The sequence below is a fragment of the Clupea harengus genome, chromosome 23 (genome assembly GCF_900700415.2).
Source record: "Clupea harengus chromosome 23, Ch_v2.0.2, whole genome shotgun sequence".
Classification (NCBI taxonomy): domain Eukaryota; kingdom Metazoa; phylum Chordata; class Actinopteri; order Clupeiformes; family Clupeidae; genus Clupea; species Clupea harengus.
The window spans coordinates 17,700,374-17,718,204 of record NC_045174.1 but is presented as its reverse complement, the minus strand read 5'-3'; the positions used below and the strand labels follow the sequence as shown (position 1 = coordinate 17,718,204).

The following is a 17,831-nucleotide window of genomic DNA, read 5'->3' as shown; positions in this document are numbered from 1 at the left end:
TCCCTATCTCATCTGTCTCCTGCCCAGGGTGCCCTCTGACCTTGGAATTTATGTCACTGGTCATTCTAAACTTGAAAGCAGTTCTTTGAATGTTATCTTAGGCCCCTCTGTCTGAAACCTGTTTTCCAACTGCCTTTAGTTATACTGGTTAAATGGGCATACATTGTTAATAGAAATAAAATGTTAATAAATTCATACCTAAACTGAATTTATCTTACAGCACCCACCCTTCTGTTGCCAGGAGTGGAATGGAGGTGGACTTGGGCAGACAGCTCCACTTCCCAGGGGAGATCTGAGGCACCACACTGCGGCCAGATGTGGTAATGTGAGCCATGTAGCAGGGCAAGAATGAACCAGAGGCAGAATTGCAGTGAAAACCCGACAAGGCAGGTATGTTTATTTTTCCAAGTGTTGTGTTCACGCTTGGTGTGTGCAGTCCCCCCTCCCCTTTGCCCTTTCTCCAACACGTTAATTCAGTGGTTGCTAGGGGATCTATTAACGATGTGAGTTAAACATTTAGCCTCCATTCCCACACAACACCATAACACTAAGTAAACGCTTAATAAACACATGGGTTTCACTGTGAGTGGAAATGAGGTAGCCTGTGTTTGTGTGTGTGTGTGTGTGTGTGTGTGTGTGTGTGTGTGTGTGTGTTTGTGTGAGTGAGAGAGGGTGTACTATTTTTGCCTGAAATGCCCATCCCACACAACTTTTAAATGGCTAAAAGTGCTTGCACCACAACTACACAGCATTTATTTTTACATGATGTTGTAACATTGAATAAACTGTGGTTAATAGATAAAACCTATATGTATCTACTGAATGAATAAAGCCATTTTTACAGGCTTTATTCATTCATAGTCATCTTTCTATAAATGTATTTTCTTGTAAGTGTAAGATATGAAGTACTCCCCTTTTAAGGTCGAAGAGGGTGAATATGATTATGACAGGTTAGTTTGTTTTTAAGGAAACACCGGGGATCGCTGTGTAGACTGGATTGTAAATTATCTTTTTCACTATTTTTCCTGCCTCCATTTGTAGAGCAACTCCCCAGTTTGAGAAGTAACCATGAATTGCGCACAAAATCTTTGAAGCAATGTTAGGTATTGTGGTCATGTTACTGGTAATAATAATGCTTTATGTATTAGGGCTATCCTTGATGGCAGACATTTACCTGGAGGTTGAAGCTGATCAAGCCCATTAATACTGGACTAGTGTGAGCATTTTTCTTGATTCTAACTAAACAGAAGAATCACTTGAAGGAGCAGTGGGGAAGATAATTGACTGATTAGTTGACTGGGAAGTGTAGGAGACACCCGTGGACACCTGCCTGCCTGCCTGCCTGCCTCTCTCTCTCTCTCAGCTCATTCAATAACACCTCGACACGTTTTCCTTTTCTTTATATTTCGTGTGAATTTAATAAATGTCCTCATTATTTAGAAATATAGCTTCATCGTCCGTCTCCCTTCTTTTATGTTGCGGTCCCAATAACCGGCCGTAACAGTGCTGTTGAGTCTGTCCCAACAGTCAAAACAGACGAGTGCAATAAAGGTCCCAAATCATTAGAGGTAACAGTGTGAGGTCAGGAAAGACACGACTGGCTGAAATAACGAGAGGAGTTTACCATTAACCCAGCTTACATCACATGTCATACTTTGCTGAAGTACATGATAAGTAAACATCGTAAATATAATAGTGGCATGTTGCCATGGGTACGCTGTCCCATAATGATAGGCCATGCTGAATGTGACATCAGAAAATGGGAGGTAAACTATTGGGAGAGTTAAGTCTATAATAACTCTGATACTTCCTTGTAACATCAGACTCTCCATGGATAGACTCCCTTTGTTGATCTCCAATCAAGGCATTACTACTCAACTTATCTCCGAACTCAGAATATTCTTAAAGAGACTTCAGTTTATAATTAGTTGAATAAATTATCCACAACATATCTGTCAGAAACAGGACAGGAAAAAGGACGGAAATTCCCAGGACAGAAGGGGTTAGTGGACCGGGAATCGGCAGAACGTCAAAAAAACGTGGCCAAATTAAGGTATGAAAATGTTGTTCTTTCCAGAAATAAGATCTTAGTTCCACCGTACCCGATCCTGCAAAATTCTCCTGTAAAGGAACTGTTAAACGTCTAACAAGAACATTTTGTGTAATACTGAAAAGAAAAGTGAAGAGTAGAGTCTGAGGAGAAAACGTTTATGACACATTATAGGGTGAGATCATTGGAAGACTAACAGGACTGCATGGACAGTGTGTAGACATAGGGATATTTTTTAATTAATTAATACATTTTTTTAAATAATCATACTGCAATCCCACAACACCAGAAGGAGAGAGAATAGTGGTAGCACAAACTTTAGATCAGGGCAGATTGTGGATAGAGCGAAACGGACCGAAAGTGAGTGAGATGGTGTGAAGTGGTGAAAATGTACCTGATAGGGAAGGAAGAGATAAGAAAACTACAGATGGCACACATAAACAAACACAATGCCACTCCCTGGCCAAACAAGGGATCCTGATGAAGAAGGATATGCAAAACAGGAAGGGAATGTTTAGAAAGGGGAATCAAGAAGAGGAACTGACAGGAACTGCCAGAGTAGGTCTGAAGCCCAGTTCACTCAGACACTCACACTTCATTCACATGTGTGTCCAGACATAACTTCGGTACTGAAGACGACTTTCCCTGACTACTATCATCATTAGTTTCGACAAGAGGACTTTGACAACGTAAGGTTATCCACACTTTAATTATTTTGCCAATCAACTATGCAGCAATTCAATAATTAATTTGATAGATGGATTTTCAAGATTACATTTTTTTACAAAGTTTACAAAACAAAACAAAAATGAAGCTATGTGCGATACTGTTATTCTAAATACCACGTCCTTAATGTACTGACATTTTTAACAGTCTGAATTGCACATTTTAAAATGAAAATAAACAAAAATAAAAATACAATGATTTCAGGGTATACCCAAAATTCCCATAGGGCTACACTGTCATGTGCCATCCAATTTTTTTCTCCATTTTGTAACGTTAATGTTCTAATGTAGCCCATACATTGAGCAGAATATGCAGTATCCAGAATACAGCATTTATGCAAAACACAAGCCTCTCTTTTCTTACGTTAACTCTTTAGTGATCTGCATTCACTAGAATGATGACCGTCCTTCCAAATTGATCCTCTACCCAAACAAAGGAACATTGAGGAGAAGAGAATAGAAAATGATACACAACACACATTACTGCAAAAGCCCCAATTAACATCAAATACAATGTGTATTATATCACTGCTAATGCACAGACGTTCTACCTGTAAAGTGAAACTTAAGGAATTTATCACAAAGGAAAACTAGTTTAGAGATAGAGACATGAGATGCCATTTCTGAAAGCATGCTCTTGACTCTAGATAAGGCAACAATCTATGAGACATGTAAGTGCTCAATACTCCAATTGATATGCTATTCAGTAGCAGATATGCTGATATGGAGACTTCAACTTTCGTCATTGTCTTTGGGATAGGATGAACTTTATACCTTAGCAATCTCATAAAGCACCAATGTAAATTTCATATTTGCATATGATATTTCACCTTTAGAGTCATTGGATTTGTTCACTCAGACACTGGTACTTCACTCACAGGTGTGTCTAGACAACTTCTGTACTGAAGACAACTTTACCTGACTACTGTCAGCATTAGTTTGGACAAAAGCTGAGGACTTTGACCGCGTAAGTTTAACCACACTTTCATTCTTTTGGTGATCAAGTTAAAAAATTATGTATAATCATTACCTTAATTAACCTGAACTTCTGTAAACATGGATCACACTCAGTTGTGTAAATAGTCAGTAAGAATATAATTATTCATTTGGTAACTGGATTTTCAAGATTAAAAAGTTTCCAGAACTAAAAAAGAAATAATTATTAAAAAAAAAAAATAAATGAACACAAACACCGTTCATGTTACATTATAGTATACACATGTATTTCGGCTACATAGCCTAGATCAGGAGTCTCAAACTCAAAATACCTGGGGGCCGATGAGCGTCCAGTCTGGTCAGTGGGGGGCCAGATTTTTTTTATCTGTTGGCTTGCCTATCACAATACTGTAGATACCACTTTTGAGTGTGGCATATTTACCATGTGTGATCAGTGGTACAATGGTGAGTGTTGTTGAACAACAAGTAGCTGACCTGAGTTTCAATTCCTGGACAATGCAAGATGCTCTTTGGATAAAGGTGTTTGTTATAGTTGCATTTTTGGATCACTTTGTCTCATTGATAGCCCATGACTTGCATATACAGTAGTAATAGTGGGATAGTGTCTTCATCGACAACTACATCTATATTTCTCCGGATCTGACTCGCGGGCCAGGAGTTTGAGACCCCTGGCCTAGATGTATCTACCGTAATTTCCGGACTATAAGCCGCTACTTTTTTCCCATGCTTTGAACCCCGCGGCCTAAACAATGACGCGGCTAATTTATGGATTATGATATCTGTGACTGTATACGGTGGCTTTGTGTTTACGGTGGCTTTGTGGAGCTAGGATGCTAGCATGGATGCAGCCGCATGGATGCTTAGCTCCACGCGATTTCTCAGTATCTCTCAATAACTTAACTAATGTCAAAATAACCACAGTTTACCGGCGTAGACAGAACACAACTCAAAACACTTTAGAAAATAAAAGTTAACTACAATACAAATCCAGTCTTTTCAAGTTCTTTAGCTCACTGGTTTCAAACTAGCGTCTTTCTTCTATCTCTCTGTCTTCAATCTAATGTTCTAGCTTCTGATTGACTCTCTTAAAGCAACAGTGCACTTATCGTAACTGCCAAAACTAATAATATGCATCACTATTGTATTACTTTTGATATTCATTTTAGCCTGTGTAAAGTTCATTTGTTTCAATGTACCGGTAGGCACCTGCGGCTTATAGACATGTGTGGCTTATTTATGTTAAAGATAATTATTTTTCAAAAATTCAGTGGGTGAGGCTTATATTCAGGTGCGCTCAATAGTCCGGAAATTACGGTACAATAGTGTTTCAAAACTAACTTACTTACAAATCATTTCAAGCCGCTTCAATTAAGCACGAGACTCAAGTTAAGTTTTTGACCTGTAATCATGATAACCTTGGCAGTGACTCATTCCATGCACATTTCAGATTGTGTCAACAGCAGAGATTTGACTGTTGAAAACGACTGCAATTACATGAGATAGCTTCTTTGCAAAAACAGAACATGATGTAATATAAGACATTACCCTTTCCTTTTAGATCATGGCTGATCAACAGGATGAACTCCGTGCTTTACTAAAGGATTCTGGTGAACCGACCTTGGAGAGGGCCATTGCCAAAGCCAGAGAGATGGTGGATAGGTTAGATAATGTCACTCTCAACATTGCTGTGACAGGAGAGACTGGGGCAGGAAAGTCCAAATTTGTTAACGCCATCAGAGGTCTTCAAGATACTGATGAAGGAGCTGCACCCACTGGAGTCACAGAAACCACCATGGAGCCCACCATGTACCTCCACCCAACCATGCCCAATGTGAACTTCTGGGACCTGCCAGGCATAGGGACCCCAAAGTTCAAAGCAGAGACCTACATGAAAGATGTCAAATACCAAAACTATGATTTCTTTATCATAGTAAGCGCAGGAAGATTCAAGGAAAATGACATGATACTGGCAAAAGAAATCAAGAAAAAGAAGAAGAATTTCTACTTTGTTCGCACAAAGACTGACCTTGATGTAACACAAGAAGCCAAAAAGGGAGAAACAGAGGAGCAAACACTTCAGAAAATACGAAAAGACTGTGTGGAAAATGTGAGAACATTGGGATCTCCTTCTGTCTTCCTCATTACATCAGAAAACTTGGCAAGGTTTGACTTCCAGGAACTGGTAAATAATCTGGAGAGGGACCTTCCAGATAACAAGAAATATGCTCTGGTTATGAGTCTGCCTGTTTATTCCAAGGAGTCTCTTGAAAAGAAATACAATACATTCAAGAAAGCAGCATGGGCTGTGGCCTTCGCATCAGGTGGCATAGCGGCAGCCCCAGTACCAGGTCTGTCAACTGCATGTGATGTTGCCATGGTAGTGCCTTTCTTAATCAAATGCTACTATTCATTTGGTCTAGATGATGGATCCCTTGAAAAGTTATCTAAGAGAGTAAACAAGCCAATACTGGAAGAGGTTAAAAAATCATCACTTGTCAGTGCGATTGCTGACAAATCATCGCTTGCAACAAAAATTGCAGCAAAACTTGCGGTAGCAGGTGTAGTTGAGTCAGTGTGCAGCCTTATGCCTGGGGCTGGCTCCATAGCAGCAGCTGGAATATCGTTTGTTACCACACGATCTGTGCTCCTAGAAGGGGTGAAGGAACTGCATAGAGTAGCTGAAAAGGTGATTGAAATGGCAGAACTAAAGTAGAGTAAAGCAAACCTGTGACCCAGGTGTAATGGTGTGGAATGCTTACCATGTTTAAGATTTCTTCCATGATATGTCAATTAATAGCTATGTAACTATGTTTTACAACAATATTGGGAATTCATTTAAGTTTTCTTTGTAAACAAGATGTAGAAGTGTACCAGGCTGAAGGGGTGGATAATCAAATGCATTGTATATGCACAGATTTGCACATTGTAGATTAATCTCAATCAAGGACTAATTAATTTACTTTGTCTTGAGTTGTCTTTTTAGCATAGCCTTTGTGTGTTCACTAGATATCCTTTTGATTTTGATGTTGTTTTGGATTACTGCAGATTACGGAATAAAAGTGTATTTGAAAAAGTATTGGACTGCTGTGTTTTTATATTGTAGTTGACTGTAACAGGTTTTGTGCACATTGCTGGTATTCTAGCACCATCTACAGTGTAGTTCATGCCAATGTGGTTAGCGCCCCTAGAGGTGTTGGATAAACTGGAGAGTGTAGCCAAAAGCCTGCTGTAAATGGCATTACTAAGAATAAGGTAGTCAGTTCATGTGATTCAGATCTAATGTAAAAAAATGCTTTGTTAGGTCTAGATTTAAATCTTCATACCTTATTTAGATTTAGATTACATTTAGGTTTTTATTATCTTCCATTGTGTGTGAATGCTCTGATGTGTCCACACCACCAAAACTGGAAATGAACAGAAACCTTCTGTGTGTTGTAAACATGATACAGTGTGTGCTGCTTGATGGGGAGGATTTTCAGAAATTGTTTTATATGCAACTGATGAAGGAGAGAACTCTGAGCCCTTCAACTGTACCATCTTCAGCAATTCTGTCCACTAAATGAGAAAATCAAGCTTTGTAAAGGGCCATTTAAGAAATGTAGGCCTATGTAGTCAAAGCATAGCCTACTCGTGTTCTATTCGTTTAAAGGAAAAGATAGTCTTTGATTATAATAATCCAACCTTTTGCCAGAATCTGCACCTTCATGTAATAGCAGTCAGTGTTTATCCAGAAAGTCCTAGTAGTCCAATCTGTTTATAGATCCCTGTCTCATTTGATACATTGTGATGTTTTGTTTTCTTTGGTGATGTCCAATTTCTCCTCAGCTTCCCCTCTTCTACACCTATCAATCATTCTTCCTTATTCAGTGCCAGTGATGACCCTGCTGTAAGGTTCTTCAATCCTGGCACTGCTTCAGGATATTGGGGAACTATGAACTATTCCACTGGGTGAGTTAGTGGGATAGCTAAAAAGATCTCACTCTATACTGGTGTCAGTTCTTTTGCAGAGCTGTTTTTTGTTATTCTACCCATTTGTAGTTTCTTTTCTCCTAAAAAGCCAAATCATCAGAAACCACATCAGGTCTGCTGCCATGTGCACTTCTTGCCATGCTGTGACTTGAATGTAGCCCATGTGTTGCTGTGTTGCTTGAAGATTTCTTCACATCACATCACATCACATCAGAGTTCTTAGAAAAGTTCTTTCCAGAGCCTCACATAGTAATTAGTAAGTAAGTGTAAAATACCCAGTATTTTTCATCAATTTAAAAATAAGATGGATAATATAAGGAATGTTATATCTTTAATGTACAAATGCACATTTTTGTACTGGAGTTTCTTGTCCAGATTGGACCAGATTGTCCAGTAGGAGGTGACTGAGGAAGTGAATGAGATCAAAAAGCTCCTAAATATTTTTTTCTTTGTGCAACATTGCATTCAATCCTTTGTAATATTACTTCCTGTGTGAATCACATGAAATCATGATGCAGTATTGCAATTCCTATGTTAGTTTTAGTTAGTTAGTCTTCTTCATGTAACATGAAACCAGAGAACGAGAAAATTAAATGTGTGTGAACTGAAAACTGTTCAATAAGTTTTCCTTCAGTGTTACCCCGACCACTTCCTATCAGTCATGCATCCATGTTTAAATGTTTTGCATTTCCTCTATGGAGGCAATGGTTCAACAATGCAAACTTGTTTTTCAAAAAAAGGTCATTTCTCTTATTATAGGAAACACATGAGGTGCAGCTACATAGCCTAGATGTATCTACAATAGTGCTTAAAAACTCACTTACTAAAAGCCATCTAAAGCTGCTTTAGGCAAGAGACTCAGGTTCAGTTTTTGAGAGATTATGTGAAATAGCTTCTTTGCAAAAACAGAACATGATGAAATATAAGACGTTATCTTTTCCTTTTAGATCATGGCTGATCAACGGGATGAAGAACAAGTAGATCATGTCACTCTCAACATTGCTGTGACAGGGGAGAGTGGGGTAGGAAAGTCCTCCTTTGTTAACGCCATCAGAGGTCTTCAAGATACTGATGAAGGAGCTGCACCCACTGGAGTCACAGAAACCACCATGGAGCCCACCATGTACCCCCACCCAACCATGCCCAATGTGAACTTATGGGACCTGCCAGGTGTAGGGAGCCCAACATTCAAAGCAGAAACCTACATGAAAGATGTCAAATACCATAACTATGACTTTTTTATCATAGTAAGTGCATCAAGATTCAAGGAGAATGACATCATGTTGGCAAAAGAAATCAAGAAAAAGAAGAAGAATTTCTACTTTGTTCACACAAAGACTGATACTGATGTAACACAAGAAGAGAGAAAGGGAGTAAGAGAGGAGGCAACACTTCAAAAAATACGTACCAACTGTCTGGACAATTTGAGAACATTGGGACCCCCTCCTGTCTTTCTCATTACATCAGAAAACCCGGAAAGGTTTGATTTCTTGGAAATGGTAAAGAATATAGAGAGAGACCTTCCAGATAACAAAAGATATGCTCTCGTAATGCAGAACACCAGTTTTTTCTCCAAGGTGGCTAATTTTTTCAGAGCAATGTTTTCAAGAATCTAAACTTGTGTTACATTACCACCTCAATAAGCATGGTAATGTAACCAATCTTGAGCTAGTAGCTGCTATTGAGACACTGTGCATCTTTCTGCTTGCAGCCGGCAATATAGCAGCAGCTGGAGAATCTTTTGCTCCAACACACATGCTGAATGAGCTGTATAATGTGGCAAAATGTGATTGGAATAGCAGGACTAAAGTAAAGAAATCATCTCATGTTCATCAAGACTCACTGGTTTGGACAGGTTATCTTTTTCTCTTTATTTATTTTTAAGACATGTGAGTGATGGATTCTGATGGAGATAATTTCCAAACACTGTTAATGACTTAAGAATATATGAATCAAGTGCCTTGTATTAATATATTCCTTGTATGAATCATGTGCTTATGAAATGGCTTTTCTGTGTGTGTGTGTAACTTAGATTATTAGGTGCCACTTAGTCTACATATGTACAAGAGCATGTGTAGACCAGAGGTGATAAGAAGGGTCGAACTGTACTTCTTCCGACCTTGTGCAAAACTTCCATCCTTGCCTCGGACGTCAGAGATCCACCACGTGGTTTTCCCTGCTGAACGCTAAACTTCTGTCTATATAAACCTTGTGCAAAGTGTTTAATATTGCTTCACTTTCAGCCTTGTGCTGGGAGTGAGCCCAATTGTTGTTGTTGTTTGTCTAATAAATATACTTATGTGCAGCTCCGGAGTCCTGAGGTAACTAGGGTGAATTTTCACCTATCAACTTCTATAAAACATTTATGTATCCGTAACTGGGAATGGACTTAAGTTGCCTTTCCATTGTAATCAGAGTGTAGGTGGGGGAGAGTGTTACTGGTAGGGGCTTACTTCTGTGTGCTGTTGATATTAACCTTTGCTGAGTGTGAAACATAATTTTGTCATGCATGTTTTTTTTTATTTTCAATAGACTACTCAAACAAATGAAGTTGTTGTTGATAGTGCTTTATGCTATATTTAGTTTGATCTGATTTAACTATCAAATTGGGTCACACTTTATTCGGATGGTCCCCTACAGACTATTGACAGATGCTCAGATTGTAATCAAACTATCTGTTGAAACTCTGCTAACTATAATTTAAGGTTGAGGTTAGGTTAAAAGAAAAGGGGATGCACATATAAGGATAAGGTCCCACAATGGAACGTCCCGGGCATGGGCACAGATGCCATCTGGTGGCCTCTCCTGGTACCACTCTACTTATAGTATTATCTTTGAAAATGTTTGTAATCTGTAAAATGTTCTACAGAAATAAATGAAATAAAAAACAGATCAGTAAAATGTGTTTGTAATATGGATGTGGAATGTATTAAGCGGGATATTCCTTTTTCTGGATACTATCCTGCTATTGGAAAGAAAATGGAAGGATAATTAAGTAAAAATGAAACGGGAATCCTGGTTAGGGTTAGAAGATGGAAAGGAGAGGGGAATAATAATGGGTGTGTGGTGGTGGGGAGGGTTGTAATAAAATAACGAATGAAAAGGTTGGTTAGGATTAGCAGAGGGGAAAGATTAGGGGGATCTTTAAGTTTATTAGCCTAACATAAAGGGAGGTTAAGTTAAGGTATGAATTTTAAAGGGAAAAGGGGGGTAGGGATACAGGGAAGTGAAACTATTCCCTGGGATGTGACGGGGTGAGGAAAAAAATTAAAATGATATGTATATGAAAAGGAGATCTTTAAGTTAATAAGCCATAAGCAAACAAAAATATTAGGTTAAGGTATGAATTTTAAAGGGAAAAAAGAGGGTGAGGGGAAAAAAACCTTATATGTATGTGAAAAGAAGATGAGGAAGAGAAATGTTTAACTAATTCCGACTCTCATCTAGGAAGGAAGATACACCAGACAAAGATCTGTTTCCATTTTGTGTTTTTTATATTCCAGTTTGTGTGTATCGTACATAGAACATGGAGACATAGCGAAAAAAGGAGAGAAGGTCTTATCAATAGCACGTAAGTTAAAGGTATGTTTTACAGGATATTCATGAGGGGAAGCTGAGCAGAACATTTCTGAGGACGTACACGCCCTGAGCAGACTAGGAGTTTCACCAAGAGGAAGAAGATTATTCACTTCTGAAGGTCTCTAAAATTCTCAAAACTGAAAAAAACGTAAAGGCTAAAACAAGAAATTAAGAAAGCTGTGTCCTGTGCTGTTCCACACATGTGTCCTTTAGTGTACCAATGTTGGTCACTCAATTGTGTTTCCTGTTTCCCGACCTTAGGTTTTGGACATATGGAGGCAACCAGTGAAAAAGTGCTTAAAGAAGGAGATTAAAAGGAGAAGATCCAGGTACTCTCACTACTCTAAGAACTTCCTTTCAAATCCCTAAGTGCATAGTGTGAATATACTGTATAACAAATATGATACATTAAGTTAAATAAATCAAATCATCAAAGTAATTTCAAATCAAATTAAGTCAGAGTCTGTGAAAAACACTGCACACCAAAGATACATATAAATATATAGAAAGGTTTTTTATTAACAATGGATACCACAGAAAATCATAAATACTGGAAACTGAAAATCCGAATGAGATATTTTGATTTTGTGCAAAGTTGCAGAAGGCGGGAACCCAGTGGGGGTCTGTCAGCGGAAGGGGGGAAAGGAACCTAAGTGCTGTGGAGGGGAGTGTGATAATATGGTTAGTCTTGAAGGCATACTGTCATACAGGAACAGGACGTCAAACTGTACATTATAAAGTACTAAAAAGTAAAATGCTAAAAAGTAAAATATTAAAACGTAAAACACTAAAATGTAAAACCTAAAATACTAAACAAATTCAAATTTATTTGTGCAGTAAATTGTTTTTGCCACTAGATAGAAGCAGAGAGAATGGATTTTAATGGGCAGAGGTACAGGTAAGGTCTAAAGGCTGCATTTTCTGGAGTGTGTCAATCCAAATCTTCTCTACTCTTTTTTTTTGCACATCTGTCCAAACAGGTTGTGTCTCAAGGCCTACAAAGAAGAACTCTCTACAGCTTTGGCTGTTAAAGGGAGCATACAAAGGCACAGGAAGGTTGCCTTTCTTAATGTGATACAGGTGCTCTTTTATTCTGTGTTCTTAGTTTCTCCCATGTAAATCTGGTGGCAGTTTTGGCAAATAATGCTGTTCACTGCATGCTGTGTATTGGCGGCTATCCCCTGTGAAATGGATCTACCTGTTTTAGACTGTTTGTTAAAAAGAAATGTTCTGGTCTCCATGTATGGCTGCCTGATGGGCAGAAGCTGTGTGGTTCAGCCTTCCAGTGGAACAAGGGATAAACCTCTTTCCTAATACTCTGTAATTTGTATTATTATTTTGATCCATACAGGCAAATATATATATATACAGTACTGTGCACGCGTGCATGCGTGCGTGCATGCGTACATGCGATGAGAGGGTGTACTATTTTTGCCTAAATGGCGAGTAGCGCTTGCACCACAACTACACAGCATTTATTTTTACATGATAGGATGATGTTACATTGAATAAACTGCAGTTAATAAACCGTTTTGTTTTATAAAACGTAAATGTATCTATTTACATATTTTTTCCTTGCTTTAATGGGAAAGTGTGAAAGTTACACTTCTATAATTTGTTTATTCGCCTACATTTAATTTTGTTTAGTTTGCGTATGTCTAGAGCTGAATTATGGAGAGTTGCTGAAGCAACAGCTTTCCACAATCCTTTTGTTGTAGCTGTAGTAGTTCATATTTATTTGTTAAGTTTGGTCTTTCAAAGGAGCTCCTGAAGGAAGTTCAAATATTTGTGGCGTTTCTTTTCATGGGAACTTCCAGATGGATTTGAATACGACAGGGACCACCAGGCACGTGCACAGATAGACCCCTAGTGGTGCTCAAGCACCTGCCCTTTTGCCCTGGATGAGAAAAGTGCCCCTTCTGCTGGAGCCAAATTTTTTCTTCATTCATCAATATTTAAGAATAAAAATGAGTCTCTCTGTCATCAATTCCGCCCAAATGTGTTTTGATACATGACGGGGCATTTATTTGAGTTCTTGTGATAATTTCGCCCCGACATGCTCCGCGGCGCTCACAAGCCCCACGCGCCCCTCCCTCCTCCTCCTCCACTAAGTGCTCACGCAGTGCTGAGCGCCCGGCCAAACAGCTGCAGCCTACTGCTTCTCTGACCCGCAGCATCAGACAAACAGGTAATGACGTTGTTTGGTGATAAATTAACCACAACATTAGCGCCGCTGAAAACATTACGTCGGACCACTGGTCCGACGTTTTCTAAAAAAATAAACACAAAAGTCACGAAAGCTGTGATTTTAAAGCCTTGTCCAGCTGTTTACTGACGTGTGTCATGTTTAATGAAGAGAGAGAGGGAGAGAGATACAGGCAGGCAGGCAGGCAGACAGACAGACAGACAGACAGACAGACAGACAGACATACAGGCAGGCAAACAGGCAGGCAGGCAGAGAATTTAAGGGCAGTTTTACGGTTCTACAAATTAGACAAGTTCACTAGTTTTGTTTCATTTACAATCGTAATTATTGAAATGAAAGGTAGGTCTGAAGTTGAGCTACATGACAGTCTGGTGAGGTATATTGTGGTATATTATTAGTGTAATGCTTCTTATGCTTCAACTCAGTCAGAAAACAGTAAAGAAAAAATGTGTGTGTACTGTGTTGTCAGCTTTACAGAGATAATTTAAGTCACTCTGGATCATTATGCACAACATTGATTTATCTCATTTACAAAATAATAATGCCAAGAAAAGAGAGACTCCAAAAGCAGAAGGACAGGGAACTGCAGCAAGCAGCTCAGGGTAGCAGCTCTCTTTTATCTTGGATCAGGCCATCAACTAGTAAAACAAATAAGGGAGAATCAGTAACCCTACCTGGTTCAGAGGAGCCCGTCATGGATGAGGAAGGACAAAGTTGAGAATATCCTACTACTACTACTTTTTTATTTATTTATTTATTATTATTTTTCAATTTCATTAATAATTTTGGCGATGGGTGCCCTTTTTTTGGTTTGAGCACCTGCCCCCCAAAATGTCTGTGTACGTGCCTGGGTACCACATTGGAACAGGGTAATAGATTAGAGGGGAGTTGGGTCTTTCAGCTTTTTTTCTTTGCTGTACAATACTGGTTAAATGAAGTAGCACATTCACATTTTATTTTGATTACTTTATTCCTTTTCTAGTAATCCTGTTGAAGCCTGCATTCAGCTGAGCATTTTTATAGGCTTTATTCATTCATAATCATCTTTCTATAAAAATGTAAGATATTAAGTATTCCCTTTTTAAGGCCTAATAGGGGTGAAAATGCATTACACAGGTTGTAGTTGTTTTGTTTTTAAAGGACACACCATGGCTGGCTGTGTAGACTGGATTGTAAACGATCTATGGATGAACCCATGTGGTGCTCCAGCATTAGACAGCATTTTAATGAGATGCAATGCAGTTCTTTTGACAATATGATGAAAGGACTAGAACAAAGTCAGTCGATGTACACATGAATTCATTCTTTACAGAATGTGTGTTAGTAGCAGACAATTATACCCAAGAAAGGAATAGATGTTTGAGTAGAGGGTCTACATGTTGAAGATTGGTATGTCAGGAAATTGTTGACTGCATTTCACATCAAGCAGAAAGAGTCGAATGCAGCACAGGATGTTATGAGCAGTAAATAATATATAGTCCCCCTTCTTTTATGTTGCGATCCCAAGAGATGTCCATAACAGTGGTGTTGAGTCTGTCCCAACAGCAAATCAGGAAAGCAAAGGAAGCGTTGGGTGCAGGGGCGTAGCCAGGACATTATTTCTGGGGGGGCCAGCTCTGGCCAGTCTTTTATTTGGGGTGGCACTTGATTGTCAAAACTACTATTTTAAAACTCACACACTGCATCACTCAGAGCAGCAGTTTTCTAACGGCTCATCTAGCCATAAACAATGGATTGAACCTTCTTATGGACACTAATGATGTCTTATTGATAATCCCATGTTATTGGAATGGGTGCTTAGATAATGTGCGAGTGCGATGTGTCATGATTATGTGAGGGGGTTCGGGACCTTAACATGAGACAGGGATGTTTTTAGTGCAAGTGACAGACACAATATGAATTGTCATTTTAGGCGATCATTTATTTAGGTAAACTGTAGCATTTTAAGTGCAATATTCCATTCATTTGCGATAATATATACATATACATATGTATATATAAAGAGAAAGAAAAGCAAAAACATTACATCCCACACACATAATACATAAAGAAAAAAAATATCAACAATATGTATAATGTACATTGAACAGTATCACTACAAACAGTGAACAATATCACTAGCTTACTACATCAAACAGATTGTGGTGCTGAATGAAAACAGAGCACTGACAAACCAGGTCTACAAGGGGCACGCTTTGTTTGCTTGTGTGTGTGTGTGTGTGTGTGTGTGTGTGAGTGAGTGAGTCAGTGAGTGTAGGTAGATCCATGTAAATCATTTTACATAATTCTCTTTTTTGTTTGTTAGAGGTAGAGTCTTCACTTATGGAGTATTCTAACCAGGGGTGGACTACATACCAGTCACCCTTGAAGCTCCTGTTTCGGTTTCCCTGGAGTGTCTTGGGGAAATTTAGTTGAGGTTGCGCTGGAGCTTCACCCCTGGACTTGGAAATGTCTGTAAAACACCAAAGAAGCCCATTAGTATCAGCTTTTAGTGCTATCCACTTCCAATTACATGTTGTTCTTTTGTTGTTTTTTTAAGACTAAACATGCAATCATTAACATTTTACAGATTGAATAAATATATGTTTATTATGTGGCCAGCCTTAAAATTATTTTTGTTTGCCATAACCCGACCGACCCTGTCCCATTCTTCAGCTACGCGTGCTGGCAAAATAAGCATGGATTTTCCTGTCTCCCCCTGAGGCACTTATCCTTTTCATTGTGTCATCTTTAAAGAAAAGTTTTACACAACATTAACTATAGACTGCTTTTATTTCAATTTCAAGTGTAAACTAGCGACAGTGTGTTATCTATGACTAAGTGACACCTGGGAATGGAAATAAGCTAACTAGCTAGCGCTAGCTCGCTAGCCAGAGATAATCTTACAAGTTTGCAAAAATAACAGCAGCAGCCTAACTCAACTCACTCTTTACATTTACATTTAGTCATTTAGCAGACGCTTTTGTCCAAAGCGACGTACAAGGGAGAGAACAGTCAAGCTAAGAGCAATAAAAAAGCATGGTGTAACAATAAATACTACTTTACATGAGAATTAGAAAAACAACAACCTAGAAAAGAGGAAAAAGAAGTGCAGGAATGTAACTGCTGAAGTGCAAGTTAAGCGCTAGTCAGGTGCCAGTTAGGAGGGGAGGTGCTCTCTGAAGAGTTGGGTCTTCAAAAGCTTCTTGAAGGTAGAGAGGGACGCCCCTGCTCTGGTAGTACTAGGCAGTTCGTTCCACCAACGTGGAACTACAAATGAAAATAGTCTGGATTGCCGTGCTTGCACGGACGGCAGTGCCAAACGACGCTCACTAGACGAGCGCAGCGTCCTGGGTGTAACATTTGCCCTTACAAGAGCATTTAGGTAGGTGGGAGCAGAACCAGTAAGCACTCTGTAGGCAAGCATAAGTGACTTGAACTTAATGCGAGCAGCTACTGGCAGCCAGTGGAGCTCGATGAGTAGCGGGGTGACGTGTGCCCTTTTCGGTTGGTTGAACACCAGACGCGCCGCCGCGTTCTGGATCATCTGTAGTGGTTTCACCACGCAAGCCGGCAGGCCCGTTAGGAGGGCGCTGCAGTAGTCAAGGCGGGAGCTCACCAAGGTTTGCACCAGCAGCTGGGTGGCATACTGGGTTAGGTGCCACTCTGCCACAATTCCTCAATGTTGACACATTCTTACACATTAAATTGAGTGTGAAGATAACTTTATGATCTTCACATTTCAATGATCCTTTCAAGTATCACCAACTTACTCACCTGTTAGTTACAGTGGTATCCAGTGGTTAGCTGCTAGTCTCCATTGAAGCGCTGTCAGAATGCCGGCCCGTTGGTTTGTGTCTTGCGCTGTTGATGGAGGCGTGGCCCAACATGTTGCAAATATGGCAAATGACAATATAAGACGACTTGATAAAAAAAATATGAATGCACTTATTTCAGCTTTATACCGTTTCTATTCAGGTGGGTTTTTTGTATTTTTTTTTTTTTGCCGTGCCGTGAGGTTGGGGGGGCCGGCAGGGTGGTCATTCTCTGACCAATGGTGGCCGTGGCCCCCCCTGGCCACCACGTGGCCACGCCCCTGGTTGGGTGGTTGGAAGCACTAGCTCTGTGGAACAGGCATGAGACAATTTGAGACGCCATTTTGGTTGAGGCTAAAGAGGCATAGAGTAAAAGAAGCAAGGTTCCCAATCCATTATTCATTCACAGAAAAGGGTCAGTAAATACATAGACTTATTAGATTTGACAAGAAACTCAATGAGACGCTCAACTAGCAACAGGTTGAAAAAATTAGATCAATCTACTGACCTAATATCCTTGAGAAAAAGCAGTTGTTAGATGTCTGTGTGTG

General features: G+C 39.4%; 2 protein-coding genes and 1 long non-coding RNA gene across 3 annotated transcripts; 2 read left to right on the top strand and 1 right to left on the bottom strand.

Annotated features, from left to right (window-relative positions):
- Positions 1 to 1,338: 1,338 nt before the first annotated feature.
- LOC105894356 (interferon-inducible GTPase 5-like) lies at positions 1,339 to 6,445 on the top strand. The gene is made up of 4 exons (XM_031561602.2): positions 1,339 to 2,053; positions 2,666 to 2,739; positions 3,612 to 3,742; positions 5,291 to 6,445. Exon 4 carries the CDS (start codon positions 5,294 to 5,296, stop codon positions 6,443 to 6,445), a length of 1,152 nt encoding a protein of 383 aa, XP_031417462.1. The 5' UTR covers positions 1,339 to 2,053; positions 2,666 to 2,739; positions 3,612 to 3,742; positions 5,291 to 5,293.
- Positions 6,446 to 8,458: 2,013 nt separating this feature from the next.
- LOC105888646 (interferon-inducible GTPase 1-like) lies at positions 8,459 to 9,317 on the top strand. Its single transcript, XM_012814386.3, has one exon. It carries the CDS (start codon positions 8,652 to 8,654, stop codon positions 9,315 to 9,317), a length of 666 nt encoding a protein of 221 aa, XP_012669840.2. The 5' UTR covers positions 8,459 to 8,651.
- A 6,214-nt stretch (positions 9,318 to 15,531) lies between these two features.
- LOC122128703 lies at positions 15,532 to 17,561 on the bottom strand. The gene is made up of 2 exons (XR_006151576.1): positions 17,243 to 17,561; positions 15,532 to 15,938 (listed from the first exon to the last, which is right to left on the bottom strand). It is a non-coding gene; the product is annotated as an uncharacterized LOC122128703 (long non-coding RNA).
- Between the last annotated feature and the right edge of the window lie 270 nt (positions 17,562 to 17,831).